The sequence below is a fragment of the Hirundo rustica genome, chromosome 6 (genome assembly GCF_015227805.2).
Source record: "Hirundo rustica isolate bHirRus1 chromosome 6, bHirRus1.pri.v3, whole genome shotgun sequence".
NCBI lineage: Eukaryota > Metazoa > Chordata > Aves > Passeriformes > Hirundinidae > Hirundo > Hirundo rustica.
Window position 1 is genome coordinate 22,909,296 of NC_053455.1, and position 21,640 is coordinate 22,930,935.

The following is a 21,640-nucleotide window of genomic DNA, read 5'->3' on the forward strand; positions in this document are numbered from 1 at the left end:
AAACTCATTATTTATGATTACAATTTCCAGAGAGATGGGGAAGGGGGAGCAGTGACCTCCGCAGCAAATGACAAAGATCCCTTTAAGGTGATGAAGATGAATTAAACAAGTAAATATTATCCTTCTCATTTGGATCATTAGAGGTGTGCCGCCAGGCCCAACCACTCGCAGGTGGCCTCAGGAACCCTAGGTAAAGTCAGTTTCTTGCCAGCTGAGGATGCATATTTTGAATGCTGGTTACAATTAAGCAAGGTGAGTGGAAGAAAGAAGGGGCAGACAAGGATCTTTCAAGTATGACTGAACAGAAGGCAGCTGTCGCACTCCTCTAGATCCAGGCCCCCACAACACACCTTGTTAGCAGACCATGGCCAGCCAGCTCAGAACTTATGCCAACGTTTTCAAAAGCACAGAGCACCATCACAGTAAAAAGAAAAGCCAAACACAGCCAACACCTTCCTTCTCAGAATCATCTTTTACAACAGCAGCGCTCAATACTCCCTGATGCAGACCCAACCAGGTGTACCCCTCTCTTTTAGACAGTCATCTGCAAAGTATTGTTCTATTAGAAAAAGGACTGATATTTTGTTTGGTGCTTGCCCTATGTATAATAGAACTAGTCAATAGCTTTAGGCAGCTTTTTCTGCATTTACTGCATTTACCTTTTTTACTCTCCTGTCTTCCCACTAAAAATGCAACTGCTAAAACCACCTTTGCTGCCATTCGTATCAGTCTTCTTCCCTATATAAAATTTGGCCTTCCTTCACCTTTGAGGCACCTCTCTGCCCTTGTAGTCCCAGATGAGCATGCACAAGTCTCATGCCATCATAATTTTCCCCTACATTCTGTCTAAATCTTCTTGATATTTATGCTCCCTGTCATTCTTCTTCAGGCCTCCTTTCATACTGCTTTCAGCTGTCTTTGCCACTCCAGATGCGCCTTAAAATCCACTTAGTCACTCAATCATCTTCTGACAGTCAAAGCAGTTAAACAAATCAAACAATACATGAAACAAAAAATACACAGGACCACTTTCTGCAGAAAACAATTTACATGGTATCTTTGAATAGTACTTTAGACTGATCAGAATTTGAAATACAAAATCACCATCTTTCAAAAGGGCATACCTTACCAACCAGCCTCCTCCGACCTTTACGGAGGCAGCGGGCAGCAGCTCCTGGAAGGCGATTCAGGCGAGCATGAAATCCTGAAAACCAAATGCAGAAAAAACTGAGCAATGAACACCGAAGATTCCTCCTGACAAAGCTACCAGGAAAACTCCTTAATTCAGTAATCAATTCAGATCCTCTGTCTCTTGTTCTTCAGTCTCAAAGATGTAGATATGCCAATTTATTCATAAATCAAATAAAATCCTTGTTTTTAAAAAAAAGGAAGACTACCAGTGGGCAGCTGGTATTACGATTTCAGTAAACTCACATATAGTGCAGCTTCTTCTTAACTGGATCTTAAAAAAAAAAATCAAACAGCAGATCACCAATACCAGTTTAAATGCAACACCTATGAACAGAATCTACTGTTGCCATCATATCGAAAGTTCTCAAACACAATTCCTTATGGACCTCACCTCTCTGAGCCGGCCGTGAGGGCAAAAGGAAGGTAGAAACAGAGAGCTTGTCCAGGCCTGAGTCAATCCTCTCCACTTCAGATCGGTGATCAGCTCCCCACTTGGGAAGAATGTTGGGGACAGTGAATCCTGGAACACATTCTCCTTCATAAAACCAATCACTTTGCTCATCATCTCCTAAAGAAATAGGATGGAATTAGCCACAAATAACATCAATGTACCCTGTGACAGTCTCTCAAAATACTACAAGTAGGCATACCTGAATGTGAAACAGCTGAAATCTCATTAGGAATTCTTTCTTGAAGAGCCTTATATTTGTATTCTGTTTCAATGATCCTCAGTAACTATGGGGCCTCACTAAATGCTTTAAACTATCCAACTCATCAGTCTCCAGAATTTCCCTATAGAACAAAGCCTCTTTATAGACCTGCCTAGGGCAGGTTTAGCACTCTGTTGCTACTGCATCTCATCAACCTTAGTTCAATGTTGTGTGATGTCTTATGCAGAACTCTTTCTCTGAAGTAATTACTGTGACACTGGTAGAGGCCAATCATTTGGCACATGTTATAGGCTGTCACTGGAGAGACTTCACAAAAGGGGTGAAGTCCAGGCTCACAGAGTAAGCAAAAGAAACATACTGATTAGAAAGATCCCCAGTCTCCTAAGATGAAAACACGTAACTGTCAGAAATGGCCACTCTGAGTGTAAGTATTTACCATGCTACGAGCTGCTTTCAATCAAAATTTCTTAGAACCTCTCGGAACAACCAACCCTCTGCAAAACTGAAGCAGCAGCAACAGAAGTCATGACCAAAGTCTCTGTGGAGCTGGGTCACTAGTTAATGCAACTGCATTGCAAACTGAACTACATCAGACACTGTTCATAGTAAATCTGTCTAGCCAGAAACTCCCTGAGAGCAGTAGCACATGAGCAGCGTATGAAAAAAAAGCAGGAGGAGAGAACCTGACACACGTAGCAGTTCAGCAGCCCAACTCACAAACAGCCCCATGTAATTGCAAGGTGCTTCATCTTGCCTTAAAAAACTAACATACCTACCTTAGGGAAGATTCTCATTTGCCTACCATTAAGTCTCAACTCAAGCATCCCCACTTACTCTCCTTTTCTCACTGTGTTGCATTATTCCTGACCAAAGTCCATTATGCCTACACACACATCTTGCTAGGAAAAAAAAAAATAAAATAAAAAAAGAAAAAATAAAATAAAAAAAAAAAAAAGAAAGAATACTAGAAAGTAGAAAAAACTCATCCTAGTAAGAATGCTGCAATCTTGCACATAACAGATGAAGCAGCACACAAACCCAACACCAATCAGCAATGCGCAGGACAGACAGAACACTTTATCCCAAAGCTCTGATACTGTTTTTTCTGTCATGTATCAAGCTGACTTACCAGTTATATCTTAAAATATAAAAATCCCATCTCCACTTCATCGAAAATTAAAACTAAGTAACGTTGGATAGTTCTTCTAAGAGATCATAATTTGTGCAAAACTACTCCTAGAAATTTGGGTCTAGTGCCCTGTCATACCTCAGATCACTATTTTCACAAAACAAACTTTAACGATCAGCATCATATGCTAATATTCAGTAATTTTCACTGTGAGAGATCCCAGTGCGTGTAACAAATATAAAACAAAAAAACCCCACCTTACAATCAAATTATGAACTAGGATAATTCTCTGCTCACAGAAGTGTGCTGGTATGTGGAGTTGCAAAGATGATTTATTTAATTAGCAACAGCATAAATATTACATGATGCAATCTCAAAAAAAGGAGGGGAAAAAACCTGCATTTAAGAATGCTGTCAGTTTAAATTTCCCATTATTGAGCCTGGAACTGTGCTGGAAAACTATTTATAAGGAGATAATCTGTGCCAAAAAACCCCTAAATTTCGTGCTCTCTCCATCTCACTGACATGGAAAGCTGTTGGTTTTTTATTTACTTTATGATTTAGAATTGTCAAGAAAAAAAAAGGAAAAGTGGATTTTTTTATTTAGTCTGAAAGTGCAAGAATATTTTTAACATTTTTAACATAAATGTAAGCTAAAACATCTTGGGCAGAAAGCTATCACGGTGTAAACTGTTTGAATAGAGAAACAGACCTGATGACAAGGATGTCAAACCTCTTCTCTTACCTAGACAGGGAAGGCTGTAATTGGACTTCATTAATTTATGTAAAGTGATATTTCTACATGTTCCTGTATATTGAGCATCCTACTTCTAGTAGCAGCCAAAAATTAATGTCTAAAACAGGGTATAAAATCAGGGCAAGTATATAGGGCAAGCATACAGACAAGTGTGTATATATATGTGTGTATATATATTGTGTGTGTGTATATATATATATATATATGTAGTGTGTATATATCTATATATACACACACACACTACCCATCAAGATTGTCTCAGATGATGAAGTAAAACACTTCAGCCATCATCCTGCCTTGTTATCTGATATACAAGTGCTCACTAATTTCAGCTCCCCCTGAACAATCATCAACAAAAGAGAGGGAAAAATATTCTACTTTTCTGTTGCCTTTGAAGAACCAGAGTCTGGAAACAGTTATTTTACATCAAAGGTCAAAGCTGATATTTGAAATCCCTACTCTTAGGGAAAGTATTATACTCCCCTAAGATCACAGATTGGTCCTACAGCCAAAAATACCATCAGAAAACACATAAGCATGTTTGCTATCATTGTGTTACTTTACACAGGTACCTGGGCCATTTACAAGCTAGAGGAAGCAGCATATCCTACTGAGCTACTGGTGCTACTTCCTTTAGCACTCGTATATTCCCGGAAGAGATCTCATCCAAATCTTAGCTTGTGAAATGTGACAGAATCAGAGTGCACAGAATTGCAGGTCTCTAGGGTCACATTCCACATGCTCCAAATGTAATAGTCCTCAATGCCTATGTGCCTACTACAACCTATTTCACACTTGCTTCTGCCATATCCCCCATTAATTGAACACTGTGCTGTGGTTGATAAATAAAACCAGATTGCACTTCAGACTCAAAACTCCTAAGATACCATTTCTACAACAGACATTGAAAATACTACATACAACTAATGCATACAAGAGCAAAGGAGGAACACGTATTTAAAAAAATTAAACCTATCATGCATTACCATCATCTTCTTAGCACAGTATATTAGGTGACTTGTCAGTCAGTATTAAGTTCTTTTTTTCCCATCTTCTCTTCCTGCCCATAGAGAAAACAACTAACAGATTCAGGCACTAACGGTATGTAGACAACACTTAAAACACCTACAGAAACAAATTATAAGCTGTGATCTTTCATAACGAAGAGCTCTCAATTTCCTCTTGTATGTCTGTGCCTTTCCACAATAATAGCTTCTTATATTGCAAGTATTATGGATCTGATACACAAAGTATTTCATCAGGAAGAGTGTAGTGTTATGAAAATCATACATTTGTAGCCCTCATCTCATTTCTTAACTTCTAGCTGCTCCTTACCACTGGTTTTTCCTCACACACTTCCCTCTCTGACTCTCTTCAAACACAGATCTTTCTTTGCATTTGTAAAGAAAGTAAGAAACTACATAGGAGCACATGGGGAAAATCACAGGACACTTGTTACCTTGGCGGCCTTCATCATTGGTAAACAGGCCAGTATCACTGCTGCTGCAAACACTGCTGGTTTCACTGGAAGAAAAACAGAGAAAAAAACTACATGGTTACAATTGCAACAGGCACAATACAAAAACCACTCTTCTACGTTTTATTAGCTTCTCCAAGACCAAAATGCTTTACACGTCTCACAAAAATTGACTTTCAGACACATGACTGGCTCTAGAACAGAACATAACTGCTTTCCCTTAAAACTTATCAATGCTGCATCACTTGAAAAAGAGTAGAATCCTGTATCTAGTTTAGTTCTAAGTTATCAAGAAGTAATTAATAAAATAACATTTGTCTCAGGTGCTAGAATTAATAACCTAACTGTGGCATCATCTGGAATACTCTGTCCTTGGGTCACTTAACAGCAACTGAAAACCTTCTTAAGTTTTCTACTTCAGATTCCTTTTCTTCAAAAACATTACACTGTCACACAAACAGCCTCCCTCCCCTCAGCCTTTATTTTATATGGAGTAAAGAGCAGCTACAACATTCACAACTCTCCAGCTAAATACCTTAGCACAGTGTGACTTGCTGCTGTTGAATGCAACTTTGTCATAGCATGCTTTGCATTTGCTGAAGCAGTTAGAGGAGATTTAACTCTTGAACAAAAGAATAAAGCTAGAAATTCATGTGTAGAAAGCCATTAATTGGCTGCAAAGCTAGATGAATATTTGTAGCAGAAGCATATGCTCATGTCAGTCCCAAGCATCTGAAGGCTTTCATGCTGACTTGAAATCATTCCTTGGACATTTCAGGCAATAATTCCTCTGATTTAGCTGAGAGATACTAGGACAAGCAGAAACTACTTACTGCCTACTCCCTCAGCACTAACACCTTAGATGCAAACACCAGGTGTAAGTCTGCACTAGAATCAGCATCCAATCAGGGAATGCTGTTTGAAAGCATCTCTGGATGCCTCTTTTCCAGGGAAACTGGATCATATTAGAGACCAGTATCAACTGGAAACCCCTTGAAAAGGCTAAATGATGATGGACCACAAAATACATCACTCCAAAGAACTGCAAGCACAGAATAAAACTCTACTTTGTGAGCATATTGTTGTTCTTAGAAAATGCACTCTAAAGTACAACCAAGTCAACCCATCATGCTGGATATCTAAAACTTTGCATCTTCATCATTGTATAAAGGCCATTTATACTTAAAGGTTGAACAATCTGTACAGTATTCTCACCTTTCAGCATGTAAGTTAATATCAAATTCCAAATTAATCCATTACAAAGCTTGGCCATGCATTCATCCTCCCACATATACACCACAGCAATTAGGGCCAAGGACTGAGAAGCATGAATTAATTGTTTCCTCCCAAGCTCTCCTACCAACTCATTGTATGACCCTGGGTCAATCTCTTGGCGTGCCTGCTTTCCCTTTTGATAGCTTGGATAAACAATCCTCACAAACTGCAGATGCAAGGACCAAGTGACTGGTTCATAAGGGTTTTAGCATCCTCAGAAGAAAGGTGCCTGAGAAAGGAAAAAGCACTGACAAGAATCCAGGTCATATTAACAGTACTTTAAGCATCCTGTTGCACTGAGAGCTCTTTAGTTCCTTATAGATAAGCATCACGGATAATGCTTTACAGGAACAAAGTTACAGGAATTTCACCCTCTTCACTACCCTTTTTACACTGCAGGGCTGAACACAGACTAGACTCCTATGCAGGCCTTTCTGCAGGTCCAGTAAGCACTGATTAATGACCTCCACTTGCAAAGGAGGCTACTTACCTTAACCATGAAATAATGAATGCTATTGATCCGACAAGCTACTGCTATAGAGTGTTATTGATCACCCAATCTTTGGTTAAAATGGTCCTCATTTAGCAATTTCAGTGTCGCAAACACCTGGAGCAAAGCATGCTTATAATTAAATAGTTTGAGGGAGTTAAACTGAGAGGTGATGGACAGAGATCTCAGGTTTCCCCCATTTATTCTTTTGCCTGAGCTATTGTTTGTGTCAGGAGGGATATTGATTTTCTATAAAAATAAGAAAACAAGAGGCACCAAGGGGCTGCAGAAGGTCAGGCTGGGCTGGTGAAGGAGGGGAAGCGGAACACTCCGTCTTTGTCACTTGCCTTCCAAGAGAGAGGAATTTTTTTTTTTTTTCATGGAGAGACTGGCCTCCAATTCATCAGCTTAGCCCGACTCATGAATGCAACTGCAGTCATCAAAGCAGCTCCCTTCCAAAGGGTAAAGGAACTTAATGGCACATTCAGGATGAGTGATGGTCACATTCACAGGCCAGAACATCGTACTGGTTTTAGCTAGCACAAAGTTAATTTTTTCTCATAGTAGCACTTTGGTTCTGTGTTTTGGATTTGTGACCAGCGTTGATAACAACAGAATGTTTTAGCTATTGCTGAGCAGTGCTTACACAGTGCCAAGGCTCTCACACTGCCCTGCCAGTGAGCAGGCTGGGGGTACACAGGCTGGACAACTGACCCTGACTGGTCACAGTGATATCCTACATCATATAATGTCATGCTTAGCAATAAAAGTTGGGAAAAAGAAGAAGGAAGCCAGGGACTTTTGGAGCTGTGGTGTTTGTGTTCCCAAATAATGTTACAAATGATGGAATTCTGCATTCCTGGAGATAGCTGAACACCTGCCTGCTGATGGGAAGTAGTGAATTACTTATTTTGCTTTGCTTGCACACACAGCTTTTGCTTTACCTACTAAACTAACTTTACCTAAATCTGAGAGTTTTCTCACTTTTATTCTTCCATTTTCCTCCCTCATCTCTGCAGGAGAGTGAGCAAGCAGCTTTATGGAGCTGAGCTGCCTATCCAGGTTAAACCACAACAAACACATCAGCATTAAGCCAGTGAAATCTCACAGCATTGGGGGTCAGTAGAATCCCAGGTTTGAAAAAGTCACTGTAAGAGTTCTGGTACTTGAAAACAGATGAGACCAACTGCATATCTTTCACAAGTAAATACACTACTCAAAGTAATTTTTAGACAGCTCTTGTACTATGGTTTCTTCTGCGCTCAAACCAAACCCAGACCACTCTGGAAGTACTCAGACCAACAAGAGAAAAAACCTCAGCACTCAATATATAATTTGCCTTTGTTTTATTATGGCTCCAGAGAATCTCAAAACATTTAGGGACAGAAAGGCATTTTACTCCTAACAGTATTAGGAACTAATTGTCACCTTTGTACAAATATACAAATGACTGCTTAAACTAAAACCACTTGTTTCCTTTGTTGTTTCCACAATTATTTATAGATCAGGCATTGGGTTGTGTCATCACCCAATTCAGAACCGTCATCATTTCCTCCTCCTGTCCCTGCACATTCATCCTTCTCTCAATTTATGTTCACCTTTTGCCACGTTTGGCAAACAATCTCAGATTTCATTATATGCACACTTGAATCACAATACTGCAGCTCATCTTCCTCCAGGAAAGGATGGGGCACAGTCCCACAAGCAAACTAGAAAAAAATACCATTTCCTCATTAAGAACCCATATCCAAGACTTTCTCCGTGACTGGGATTTTATCAACTGAATAAACAGGTCTTTGACCTGACTTAGGGTAAGAAGCCTTCTAGAAAGCAGAGAAAATACTGGATATTTTGGCATTTGCAGATTCTTTCCTTCATAACAATGCAAAGCAATTGTCAGTGTAGGGGAGGAAAAAGAAGGTTAAAAAAAAAAAATCCATTCCAAATACACAACTTAGTTTACCTGAAAACCCATTTAATTTTGTCACATCCTCTACTGTTAGAGGAGTGAACAGTAGTCAGTATAAAAGTTTTGTAAATCACCAGATCACCACAACTTGCTTCCAAGTCCCACAAGCAGCATCAGTCACCTTTCATCCCATCAGCTTGTGATGACAACCACACCATTTGCTCTCCCAAGCATCCAATTTTCTTTTCCCTTCCTCAGGAAAGGAACATACATCTGTGAAAAGTACTTCTCTTACAGTACCAGAAAAAGCAGCTAGAGCACAGTGGGAGTGAGGCACACATAGCCAGTTTCACTGTGCTGCTAGCAGCAAAGTTGCTATATTTAGAGCAGCGGAGACCAAAGCATGATCCCTCACTGCTGTGAGGGATACTCCACAGTGAAGAGGGTTGTGTGTATTCCTCCCTCCAACTGCGGCCCTCCCTAGTGAGCCACAGCACAGATCACACATGTGGTGTTGGAGAGGTCAAATATTCCAAGCACCAGCTTTCCAGAGAGAATCCCAAGGATTTGGCAGCAGATGGTAAGTGTCATTTGATGCATACACTTGCACAATAATTAGTCTGAGAGCAAGGGATAACTGAGACAGAACAAAGCCATCTCCCAGCATGGTCCTCAAGTAACAGTCTGGACACAGCTCTTTATTTACTCTTTCCAAGGCTGGCACAAATAAAGGCTGGACGAAAGCCTGCTGGTTTAAGTTCAAGTTTGACATGACGGAACAGACTCTGACTAGTGTTAAAAAAAACAGCTCAACGAACACTGTCCATCACTGCCACATCTAGTAAGGGTTATCTCTCAGTCCGTCACCACTGACATGCACTATTCAGGGGCTACTTAGCACACTTCTTTTCCTGGACTACGTAGCAAACAGCCCTGAGAAGATAAAACTACTTTTAAAAACAAGTAACAAAATGTTTCCATCCACAGGTTTCTTGTAAAGCTCTACTTCACACCCGCTTTTTAGCAACAACAGCAAATTTTAAAAGAAAAAAGTGACCACACTCTAAGAGTTACCTGCTACAAATCACAACTGAACCCAGTAAAAACGCAATAGTGGTTTCCTAGACCACAGTGAGGACTTACTATAACCCAAGCTTTTCACAGGGTCCCAGAAACCACCACTGAGAAGTCTGCAATTCCAGGTATTATCTACAAAACCATAATAATGAAGTGCCACCTGTCCACACTGACAAACTGCAGGAGCTAGACTGTCACAAACTTAACTGAACCTCAACATATGAACAATCATACTGCATCAAAGAGTTATGACTTTCCAAATCTACCCTCCTCTGATAGGGATTATTACAGTGCTTGAGAAAAGAACATGAGAACATGACAAATGCACACTTCTCTGTATGTTCCTCTAGCTTTTAGAAGTCAGCAGTTTAAAAACTTCCTGAGCGGGATCTTTCATCTGGGCTGTAATGTTTAACTGCCCCAGATATATCTATGCTCCACATCTCCCTTTTTGAACGTATCTAAATGTTGACCTCTAAAATGTCCTGTAGTAGAGTTCCAGACCTCATGTTTCATGAAAAAGAATACTTTTTGTTTGTTTTAAATGTCTCCTCAGTGTCTGCCGTTCTTACATAACAGTAATTAGAAACTCAGCAATGACATTTGCTTTTTGCATGCCATTCGTTAAAAAATTTCCTCCATTAGTAGTTGCCTCTTTTTTAAACTGAAAAATCTCTTTGGACAGAAGCAATTTTATGATCCCAAACCTTCAACAGAGAGAATAAAAGTCATACTTGGGGAAAAAATTCTCAAGGGCACCACAAATTTAGACCGTGACATTTACATGTCTCATTTTAATCCCTTGTATGTGATTCTGCCACAAATTCATCAAAGTTCTCCAAAACTGGACACCAAGACATCATACTCCACTGTTTACACAGGCTTATCCTGTAAGTAACCCAAGTTCCCCTCACCTTCTTCATCATCTCACCACATTCTCCCCATAGCTAGACTTTGACGACCAGATCAAGAGCAGAAACGCAGAACTACAAGCAAGATTAGACTGAGGTTCACACAGTACCTGCACAGAGGGCTAGCAGCAATGAGGGGAGATCTGATCTGTTATCTACTACTACTTATAGTAAATGCTGAAAACAAGAAACGGAGATCAGTTGGTATCAGTCACGCAACACAAGTGCCAGCTGCGGGTTTACTCCCCAAACCATAGGCCACAAGCATGCCGTGCTGTAGCTGCAAGGCCACAGACGTTTCAGAGGACTCCTCAAGTAACAGGAGCCAGAAACCTACCAGCTTGCCAACTTTTCAAGGAAGCATTTTAGGTCATCATACAGTACTGAGAAGACTTGGAAAAAATCTACAGTTTAGAAGTAGCAGAGACATTTCTCATCTTCAAAAAGAGAGCAGCATTGAATAATTTTAAGAACTTCAAAAAACAAAGCACAGCATTTACAAGCAGCTGCAAGCAAGGCAGCCATCTGTCTAGCAGAAGGAAGAAACCGAGATCTCACCATTCTGACATGTTTTCATCTGAGCCCTGTTTCTGATCATCAGCTTCACACTCCATCCGCTCCTTCCTTCCCCCGTTGCTGAGGAAGGGCCTGTTTTCTCCTGACTCGCAAAGGCCATGACTGGATGATGTCCAAGGGGCATTCTCCTTCCAGCGTGAAAGACGCTGTTTCTTGGCTGACTTGAACCTGCAGCCCCTCTCACAGTTCCACTCTGACACCCTGAGCTTTTGCTGGAGACTGGCAGCCACCTCTGATGTCACACGTTTGACCTTCCGTCGGCGCCTGAGAGGCCGACAGGGCGCATTCTCTGTAAAGGAGTCTGACTCATGCCACAAGTGTTGCTTGCTCCTCAGGGTGGCACTAAGAGCTGGATGTCGCTTTACCACTGCCATGTCATCAGAGTCACTGAAATTAGCTGTCAGCACCTCACGGCAATCCTTGACAGCCTCATCCAAGCTCGACTCTGAGGCCTCGCTGTAGCAGCAGGCATGTTCCGCCTGATGCGTGAAGTCTGAGCGTCGTTTGCGACCCCGTCTCTTGCGAAGCTGACGCCGCTGCTGCCGTGGGCTTAGGGCCATCTCTTCCCATAGCTCATCCAGCTTGTTCTGCTCCGAAGTCTGCTCTAAAGCTGAGGCCAAGTCATGCACCAGTTCATCCATTGGCAATGCCTACAAAAAATGGTAACAATTAGCATGAGGCATAAATGCTGCTACCGACACATCACTGGACTGTAATATGCCATAGCCCTTGTAACATTACATTAATGGAGTAGGACACTTACTTTGAAGTTACCTGGGAGGACCCAATGTAGGACAACTGCCACTTCCTGTGCTAACACTCGCTTCTTCTTTCTGCAAGGGTTAAATCCCTCTTCTAGCCATGGTGGCACAGATCTCTCTCAACTGCAGCAGTTGGGTTGAGTGTTCTGTGTCTGAAAAGGCCTTAAAGTTCATCTTCTGTGTTGAAGCAGCATGCTCAATTACACATCCCAAAGGATATAGAAGCCTGCAACCAGTTTTTGCTACCCAGCGTCAGTAAAGTCACAGAAAAAGGTCAGCCTGCTGTAAGACAAACAGATTGAGTCTTCCAGAAAGCAGATAAGACGCAAAGCTGACAGTAAAACAGATGATAAAACAGGTAGTTTGCAAGCCAGCATCACTTCAGCAGCAAAGCAAGGCGTGCGAAACCCTGGGCTCCTTAGAACAGGCTGTAAACCAAGCCTCAATTCCTACTGCCCAGAAATACCACCCCTACACCTCAGGGCTGTCAGAGTGCCAACCCCAAAGTCCTGGCCAAATCCCTCACCCCACAACACCCCTCTCCCTACCCGTGCCTTGCAGGCGTGGGATTTCTCTCCCCACCGGGCTCAGAGACACCCGCACCGCCAACCCGGTGAACTGCCCACTGCCGCAGGCCGCCTCCCTTAGTCCTCAGCGACCCGGCCGCAGTGACTCCCTTCTCTGGGGAGACGCCGCCGCTTCTGCCCGACACCCCCCAGCTTCACCGCAAAAAGCCGGGAAAAGTGCCCTCGCCGCCCCGGACGGGCAGCCTCCTGCCGGGCCCCCCCACGACCCCGCTCACCGGCCAGCGCCCGCTCCGCCAGCCCCTCGTCAGCGCCGCTTCCGGCCTCCCCGGGCCACTTCCTCCGCCCGCCCCGCCTGCGGGCGGGGCCGCCGCCGAGCCCTGACGGCCCGGCCGGGCCAGCGCCGGCCCGCCCCCGAGCGCCGGCTGCCGCCGTGCTCCGTGCTTCCCTCTGTGCTTCCCGCTGTGCTTGCGCTGTGGCTGCTGTCCGCAGTGGAGCCAGTACACATCCCTTACCTGCCAGCGGGCAGCCCTCGCCATATACGTAACCTTTAGCTGCTTGGTTAGCTTGTTATATTTTTAACGGACGACGAATAAACTTGGTGCCCAAACTCCTCCGTTTCGTTGCCGCCACATTAGTTGTGTGCATCCTAAATTAAACTTCACGGTGCTACTCCCCTCTCCTTAAAGCTTGCATCTCTTTTCCCATCACGCCAATTTACACATCACCAGCAGCCCCCAGAATAAAGCTAGGTACGAACCTGCCACCATCCAGTTCTGCGTAACATTCCGGTTTATTTCTGTTTTCGTGATGCTTCTTCAGGGGGTTTTGAGTGGGTTTTTTTTTTCATCGTCGGTTTTTAATTTTGTTTTGGGGTGTTTTTTTCTGGGTTTTTTGTTGCTGTTGTTGTCTTGGTTTGGGTTTTTTGGGTTTTTGTTTTGTTTTTTTGAGGGGGAGTTTGGTGTTGTTTGTTTGAGGTTTTGTTCTTTTGGTTTCTGTTTGGTTTTGGGTGGGGGTTTGGAGTGGCTTTTTATTTGGGTTTGGTGTTTTGTTTTGTTTTTCAGAAGGCTGTTTGGTGTTTCCTTGACTGTTGTAACTGCACTCACATTCAAGCTAATACCGGTTCATTCTTCATGTAATGTTTTACAATGCAGCATATCGAAAGTTTTGCCAGAGTTTATATCTATATTACGTTTGAGGTATTCTCTTCACTAATTTTGTAAATTAAATCAAAATAATCAAATTTATTTCAATGTGATTTATTCTCTATAAATATATACTACTGCCTAATCCTCACAGATCTCTTATCCTTTGCTTTCTTACTTTTTTCCCCCATTTCTGTTTATTCCATCACGTTGCCAGGAACAGAATTTACTCTGAATGGGTGATATTTGCCAAGACCACTGCTGCCTCTCTGCTCCCACCACAAAAGACCGGCACTGTGTTTGCTCTTCCTCAGTCCTCTGGCACCCTCCCTAGTTTATCAAGATACTTCAAAAATAACTGAATCCTTGAGTTCACCATTGATTCCTACACCCCAATAGGACAAGCTTCATTTAGCTTTGCTGAGCTTTCTTCATGCTGTTTATCTAACCAGTCCTTTATTCCAGTCTGAGCTGTCATGTTAACATTTTCATTTCCTTTTAGTTCTCTATTACTTCCTTGGAAAAGAAGTATTAAAAGAAGAAAAGCAGTCATTAGGTAGATTTTTTTTTATCCCATTTCCAATAGCTGACTTGATTAAAGTTACTTTATGTCCACCATCTTGTCTGTAAAATTCTATCCTTTTTGTTTCTTTAACCCTTTCTGGGGCAGTAACTCACCTTACTTGCTAGCTGCATTTTGTTTTCCGTGCCAGTTTCCTACTTCCAGTATAGGGGTTTTCTTTTTACTCTCAGATCTGAGAGAAAATCCTTCCAAAAATCTAATCCTGTTTCACCGCTACAATCCTTTTTCATGCTTCAGGATATAAAACAGCTACAAAAATGTCTGGGTTAGAGAGAAACTCCCCTGATGGGAAGGTTATTCTGTAAACATCACTTCAGAGCTTCTTACCCCTTCATTTCAAGCACTCGATACTGGCTGCTGTTCCAGGCAGGATAACAAACCAGACAAACAATTGTGTACAAGAAATCCTGTATTCAGATGTCCTGGGGAGATGGCAGCAGATGCCCACTCTAATTTCTCTTATTTTCCCCTCATTTCCCAACTAGTTCTCTGCCATTTCTGTAGGTCAACAAAATGTTTTGCAACTGGTATAAATTTTACTTCACCTGTCCATTATTTTTATTTTCCACATTCAACACTCAACCCCAAATTTCTGCAGATGTTGTCAGCATTTGGCCTGAGTAAAGACAACATACTGGCATGAAGGGTCATTTTTCTGCGAGAGAAATAAGGCAAAGGCAAGAGATAGGATAAAAGTGCTCCCAGAGTTGCAAGAGTTCTAAGAACTAAAAGCGTGCCACAAAGGAGCGCTGATGTGTATGGGGAAAAATCAGAAAATTTGGAATAGGAGTTCAAGAAATAATGAGGCAGTTGGGATAATCTGGTATTGAGCAGTTTATGGTGCTTCTGTCCAGTCTTACAAGTCTCATCCTGACATGGGTCAGCAAAAGTAAATTTTGAATCCTTGCCTGCATTCAACTTCATCCCACATCCCTGGCAAACTATTTATTCTCTGTGCACTTTGTAGGTTGCTCGAATGGGAACTGGCCCAACTTCTCAGCACTAGTTTTGCTCATTAAATGCTCCGGGGACACAAAATGTTCAGCAGTCTTATCCCAAATGGATTGTTATCTATCACTGGGCTTGGTAAGGATGGGGTTTTCTCCTGCCCAAAGGCTGCGGTCACCTGTGCTGAACTGCTGCTGAGCCTGGAGGCAGGAGAGGGTGTGTTAGTGGCGAGGAACACTTCTGAGGCAAGCGGGAGAGGAAGCTTGGCTGGATGCTATCCACTTGTCATGGCAGTGCCTTGGCCCAGCTCCCTCCCCGGTGGGCAGCAGTCGCCGTACAGCCCAGGAGGATGGGGAGAGCAGCAGGGTCATTGCTCTACCCCAGCAAATGCTCTGCCTAGTCCCATGGCACTTTTCAGCAAAACCTTCCAGGGGTTAAAAGGAAAAAGAGAGACAGAAAGGGGACAAGAGACAAAGGGAGGAATAAAGTCAAAAAATGTGCCGTGAAGCTTCTTGCAGCAAAATGCGGAGAAAGTCATTTCCAACTTCTTTCATCTCAGAGATGAAGCCACTAAATAAAAGGGCAGCGCAGAACACAAGGGCTTTTAATCTGTCTCATCTCCTTCATAATAACTGCAAATTTTCCCTGGGCTCCTGGGAGTGAGCCTCTTTCCTCTGTCTTTGCCTTATCTCCCCCCTCCATATTTCACAGCCGGCTCGGCTCCCCTCACTCGGCTGCCCCCGGCCTAGTCTCCGAGAGGCCTGTGGGAGCCGCCAGCTCCCAGGGCCTCATTGTTCCCGGCTTGGGAGGAAGCTCAGGGAGGGAATTGAAGGCAAGTCAAAGGGAAACGGCATCATCGCTGCTTCATTAATGGGAACCTTTCAGCAGAAAACATATCAGAGCGAGGTCTTTTCAGAGGCAGTAATTAGCAATTTGGAGCCTTCCCCCCTCAGGAGATGCAGCTGCGATCTAACAAGTGGGAGCAGTTCTCGCCTCCTTTTACGCTTCATATTTATTGTTTTTCATTTTCTCCATCTTCATTCCATTGTCCAGCCTCCTCCTCATGGCCAGATAAGGGCCCTTTATTAATCGCTCTCTTTTAATTCTTCATTAATGATAATAACTTTCTCTGGTGTGCAAAGAGGAGTTAATCTTTCCTGGGTATTGAGAAAGGACAGGGCTGAAAGGAAGGAAGGGAGGGAGCGAGGGAGGGAGAAGTGCACAGTGGACAAGGCTGTGCTGCCATTCTTCCTTCCTGCCTCATCACCTGGAAGGAGTTTATGAAGACTTTGGCTGTCAAGTTGCAAGTTGCCCACTGGAAAATCTTGGGCTGTCATTTGGTCCAGCTGTGTGGGTGTGGTGGGATGTACCCTCTCTCAGAGATCCAGTCCTTACCAGAAATAGGTGTACACTGGCCAGAGGGAGAGACCTCCTCTGTGCATCTTTGCCAAACACTCGCCAGCATCTTGGCCTGACTATCCGGCTGTGTCGACTTGTCTTGGAAGAATGCTCCCTCAAATGCTTTCAAAGCCCAGTTTCCCAAGTCCAAGTTAAAACAGCACCTGAAAGTGACAGAAATGGCATCTGGGAGGCTGTGTGCATGTCAAGACCCTTCTAGGAACTTCTCTCTGGCAGCTGGTATAGTCTGCCTTGGATTGCTCCCATCTGGAGGTCACAGTCCACCAACATAGACATTTGTGTGAGGTGACCAATGCCAGCTGGCTCAGCGTGGACAGCCCAGTGAAAAAAGCTGGATGAAAATGGCAAGGAGGGCGTGGAGTCTGTCATGGAGGCTTTGGCTATGTGTGTAAGGCAACAGTCAATGAATACCAAGAACATAGCTAGGGAGGACAATCTAAACACACAGAGCTCAGCTTCTTTTCCTGGTGGTGTTTTGCACCACTGGGTTCAAACTCCTGCTAGTAAAGGCCATGCAAATTGATCTAGTGATAGCTTCAGTGGTGGACCTCATGGTAGCCCTTTCTGAGCAACTGGGCATGCCACTATCAGTTAAGAATATTTTAGTACTACCAAATATGATGAAGAAGGGGAAGAATTCCATGTCACCAGGATAGGTGGCTCCACAACATCACTGAGGATTGTCAGCTTGGCAACAGTGAGAAATGCTGAGGGAAGGGAACAAATGACATCCGGAGAACCCAGGAACTTCAGTGCAGAAGCTCAAGCAAGTCTGTTGATTGCAGAGACAGCTTTGTGTCCTTCCCTTACAGAGTGAGTCATATCCTAGCTTCACATTCCCATATCATTCCATGGATGTTGCCAAAGAAGTCAGCAACAGTTCAAATCAGTGACTCCCATGGGCCTGGAAAAAATGAGTCACCACATGCTCCTGTGACACAGGTTATTCCAACACCACCAATATCGCTGCATGCTGATCTTAGGTATTTGTTTGGCAGCACTGGGAATGGGTGGAGAAACCAAGCTGCTGAGGGAGGTCAGGGCAGAAGTGGAGAGAGATGGTAGGGAAAAAAAAAAAAAAAAAGTTTTCTCTTTTTTGGTGTCATTTGCAGGGCAAATATCTAGTTTGCATTCTCTTACAGACCATGGCAGTAAATACTTTTTTCTCTACAGTCAAGGCTCTTGCTTTCGGCCCAACATCAGGAGTCTTGCCACAAGTCGTGGAACAGACAAGGTCAGTTTATTTCTGGTTACTGTTCTACAAGCATCAGGTGGCGTTTCCCTAATATGTTCTGGTTCCCAAGTGTCTTTGATGGTGCACTGAAACTCAGGCCTACACTTATGTAATCTGCTGCCAGCATCTTTGGTATCCCATTTAATACAGACTATAAGGATTCCTGATAGTCCCAATGATTAGGGATGACCTGTACTTCAACATCCTTTGACAGGCCTGTGCTTAATCTCCAGTGTTTCTCATACAGTCCACAGAGATGTCTGAAAGAACTTTCTAGCTGTGAATGTGAAGTAATGCAGAAAGTGGGGCTGGCTTGTCTGCAAAAGTTGTATTTTAATTTTGCAGTGAGTCAGTCTAGTCTCATTAAATGTGGTCTGGATTTTAGGTTTTATTGTTTTCCCACAGCACCTCTACATGAGGCAAAAAGACTTGTGCCAAGAAAAAGGAAGATGTTTTCACACTGTACAGCAACAAATTGATTTTAAGACATATATCTCCTCTGGTCTAACACTGCTCCCCTGCATTGGAAGGCCACTAGGGTCTACCAAATCCTCCTCCACCCTTTCTGCCCCAGTAGATGCTGTGCACCTTCTGGGACTAGTGCCTGCCTTAACACATGTGGCAGTGGATGGACAAAGTCCGCATGGTGGAGACAGAGTGAGCTGAAGTGAGAGGAACTAGAAGGTTTGTGGGACCTGATGTGTATGAACCCTCCTTCTAGTACTGTTTGCTGAGACCTGAATAGCAATGCAGATCCTTCCTCAGCAAGGATTTATGGGGACTCCATCACTGCTAGCAGTTGGCTGACTGATTACCATGTGCAGGATACGGTGTTGGGACTTGTGACAAGGTGCCACTCCTGCTGATATGGCCAAGTCAAACTTCTAATTGCCTGAAGAGTACACTAAATGTGGGTGTGAGGCAACCTAAAACAAACATGATTGTTGCTGTGACAGGCGAGAGACAAGGTGTCACAGATGCAGGGTTCCTCTGGAAAGAAATTAATAAAATTAAATCAGCTTTACTTGGATTCTTCCATGGAAAGGACAGCCAGAAGGATGTTAATGTTGTAACTTGAAAGCAAGAACTAAATAAAAAGAGAAACAGAGGGTAAGCAAGGCAGGAACTAAAGAACCACTAAATAAATAATTGCAGGATTCCCCTCAATCTTCAACAGAAAGTCTGGTCATGAAGTTATTCATCTCTTATCTAGCATGTTTTATTTTTTAATTTTGCTTTATTTTGCAGTTGACCAAGGACTCTCTAGGACTGGAATGATCTGGGTTCTTACTGGAGTTCCTGTCTACGTGCAATTGCTGGTGTAAAAACAGTGGCCTCAGAGACACCCAGAGGGGCACTTAGCAATCTACCAGCCAGCCACAGGGTCTTGACTAAATCCCCTGAGGGTGCTTCGATATTCAGAAAAGAGGTACATTTGCCATGGCAGCAGAGAGCAGGCCATGGTACCAGTGATGCTGGTGAGGGCTGGAGCACTGTGGATGTTAATGTGGTTGGGCAGGAACTGAGTGCTAGCTTGCCCTCAGCAAGAGCAAGCTGTGTTTCAAAATCTATAGACCTCAAAGCAACCCAGCAGAGCCAAGTGTGGAAATCACCCGCAAGGACAGGTAAAGCCTCGAGGAGGCTGGAATTATGTCTTTTTCAGTTAGATTGATTGCAGGTGTTGCTTTCTGAAAGTCCTCTATGGCCTCTCTTGTTCGTTCCTCTCCTGTTGTCTTTGTGTCTTGTGATTATCTGCTTATTTATTTCAGTGAGATCAACGGGTACAAAGAACAGGAGGTCTTATACAGATCGGTGGGGTATGTCACAAGTCTGCATGAAGTGGGCAGACAGGGGTTGCCAGAAGGCCTTATTGAGTGCATTGCCATTCTTTATTTGAGGGGAAGGTGAAGGTGCCCTGTTCCAGGGGTATGTGAACTGGGCTGGGTATTTCAACCAGGAGCACACTTGCTGACTGGCATCTGTAGGTTGGGCTGGCCCAGATGGCTTTTTTTTTAACATGGAGCTATTTTACATATGGGATCCATAAATGTGTAATTTCAGAAAGCAACCAAGAGGACAGCATTTTCTGAGTCACATGCAACAGCAACTGCACCCCTGCCCCAGGCTGTACTTAACTTTTCCCTGCCCTCCAGACCAGCCTGCAGCTAGAGCTGGCCTCCCTTATCTCCATGTACTTGTTCATTCCTCTACCACTCTTGCTTTCAGCACAGCATATTTGTATTTGTCGACTCCTTGCCTCTTGTTGCTCAAAACCCAAGTAGAACTGCTGCAAGCTCCTGCCTCTGGAGAAGATCCGGCTCACTGTCTTTCCTGGCTTTTGCCTGCTGGGTGCTGTGGCCTTCCACAGTCATTCCCAGCACTGTGCCCAGGCACCCCCTTCTCCTGCCTCATAGTGTGGCTGGGGGAGCCTGGGTTGCTGACATTGCCAAGCCTTTCGGAGGGTTGAGAGCACTTCACGGGAAGGAAGAACGCAGCAGCATGGATCTGTGGGGAGGGGGAGGGGAGCAGTCCTGACAATCCCCTTCGAATTATAAACATATCCTCTTTAAATACATTTCTAAGGATAACATTTGTATTACTGCGTCCTGTGGCTGCTGATAGGGCCCTGCTTATCGCCTTGGTCTCTCCTCCTTTCTCTGGGCTCTGCTGGGAAAGGTCCCTATCTGGAACTGAGCTGGCAATCCTCCGCCAAGCAATTGTTTCAGTCCAGGGGAAAAATTAATTTCTGCCTATCGTTAATTGAGAGAATTGTGTGGAGAACTGCAAGGGGGGTTGATGGGGGAGTGGGGGATGGAGTGGGGAAGAGAGAGATCGTGTTATTAACAGTGTCCCTTTCATAACCAAATACCCTGATTTCCATCAGTGAGATGAGAGGCTCATTACAGCAAGAAGGTGATTAGAGAACTTGGAGGAGCTATCAGGCTAAGCAGGAGAGTGGCAGGGAATTCGGGAGGGACTCCCATCAGAAGGGCAGCTGCACCAACCAACCATCACCTCTCACCCTCACTGCCATCTCCTCCACCCTTCTTCTCCATGTCAGCACCAGTGACCCTGTACCAGTGACATCTGAGGAAAAAGAAATTAAGAAGTTCCACAGATCAGCAGTTTTAGTGGCTGAAGAGATGCTTTATGTGGTGGCAGAGCCTGCGCTCTCTAAACAAAAACTCACTGGAGCTGTTCAGCTCCTAAAGGGCCAGCTGACAGCACATCTTAAACGCCTTTCCCTGATGGCCAAAGAAGAAGATGCACAAGTGTTGGCCTCCCTCCCAGTTACATGAGGAGGTTATTCATGGCTATTGAGTGTCTCACATTAGCTGATCCCTCAACAGGTGGCTAAAAACTAGGATCTCTGACTGAATCACTCACAGAAATGATGTACAAGGGGAGGAAAACTACCCCATGCTGTTCTGCAATCCAGCTTTTGCACCACTCTTTCTGTGTGCACCTCCTGAGATATTTCCTCTGTTCTAGAGGTATCAGTGCTGTGATACAGCCCACCAGCCCCCAAGCCATCTCATGTGCCATGTTTATGTCTTCATGAA

At 43.7% G+C, this 21,640-nt stretch overlaps 1 protein-coding gene across 7 annotated transcripts in view; it reads right to left on the minus strand.

The window, feature by feature from the left end:
- Window positions 1-13,084, minus strand: part of GPATCH2L (G-patch domain containing 2 like) — a 45,468-nt gene extending 32,384 nt beyond the window's left edge. For 2 of the 7 annotated variants that reach the window (XM_058420846.1, XM_058420845.1), the window contains exons 1-6: window positions 12,773-12,996; window positions 12,227-12,506; window positions 11,446-12,113; window positions 5,208-5,272; window positions 1,583-1,759; window positions 1,125-1,204 (exon numbers count right to left, since the gene is read on the minus strand). In XM_058420846.1, the coding sequence (XP_058276829.1) occupies window positions 1,125-1,204; window positions 1,583-1,759; window positions 5,208-5,272; window positions 11,446-12,104 (981 nt within the window). In that variant the 5' untranslated portion in view covers window positions 12,105-12,113; window positions 12,227-12,506; window positions 12,773-12,996. Of the gene's footprint in view, window positions 1-1,124; window positions 1,205-1,582; window positions 1,760-5,207; window positions 5,273-11,445; window positions 12,114-12,226; window positions 12,507-12,772 lie in introns of all 7 variants that reach the window. The other 5 variants (XR_009207911.1, XM_040065941.2, XM_040065938.1 and 2 more) reach the window with 5 other exon arrangements.
- Window positions 13,085-21,640: the final 8,556 nt, after the last annotated feature.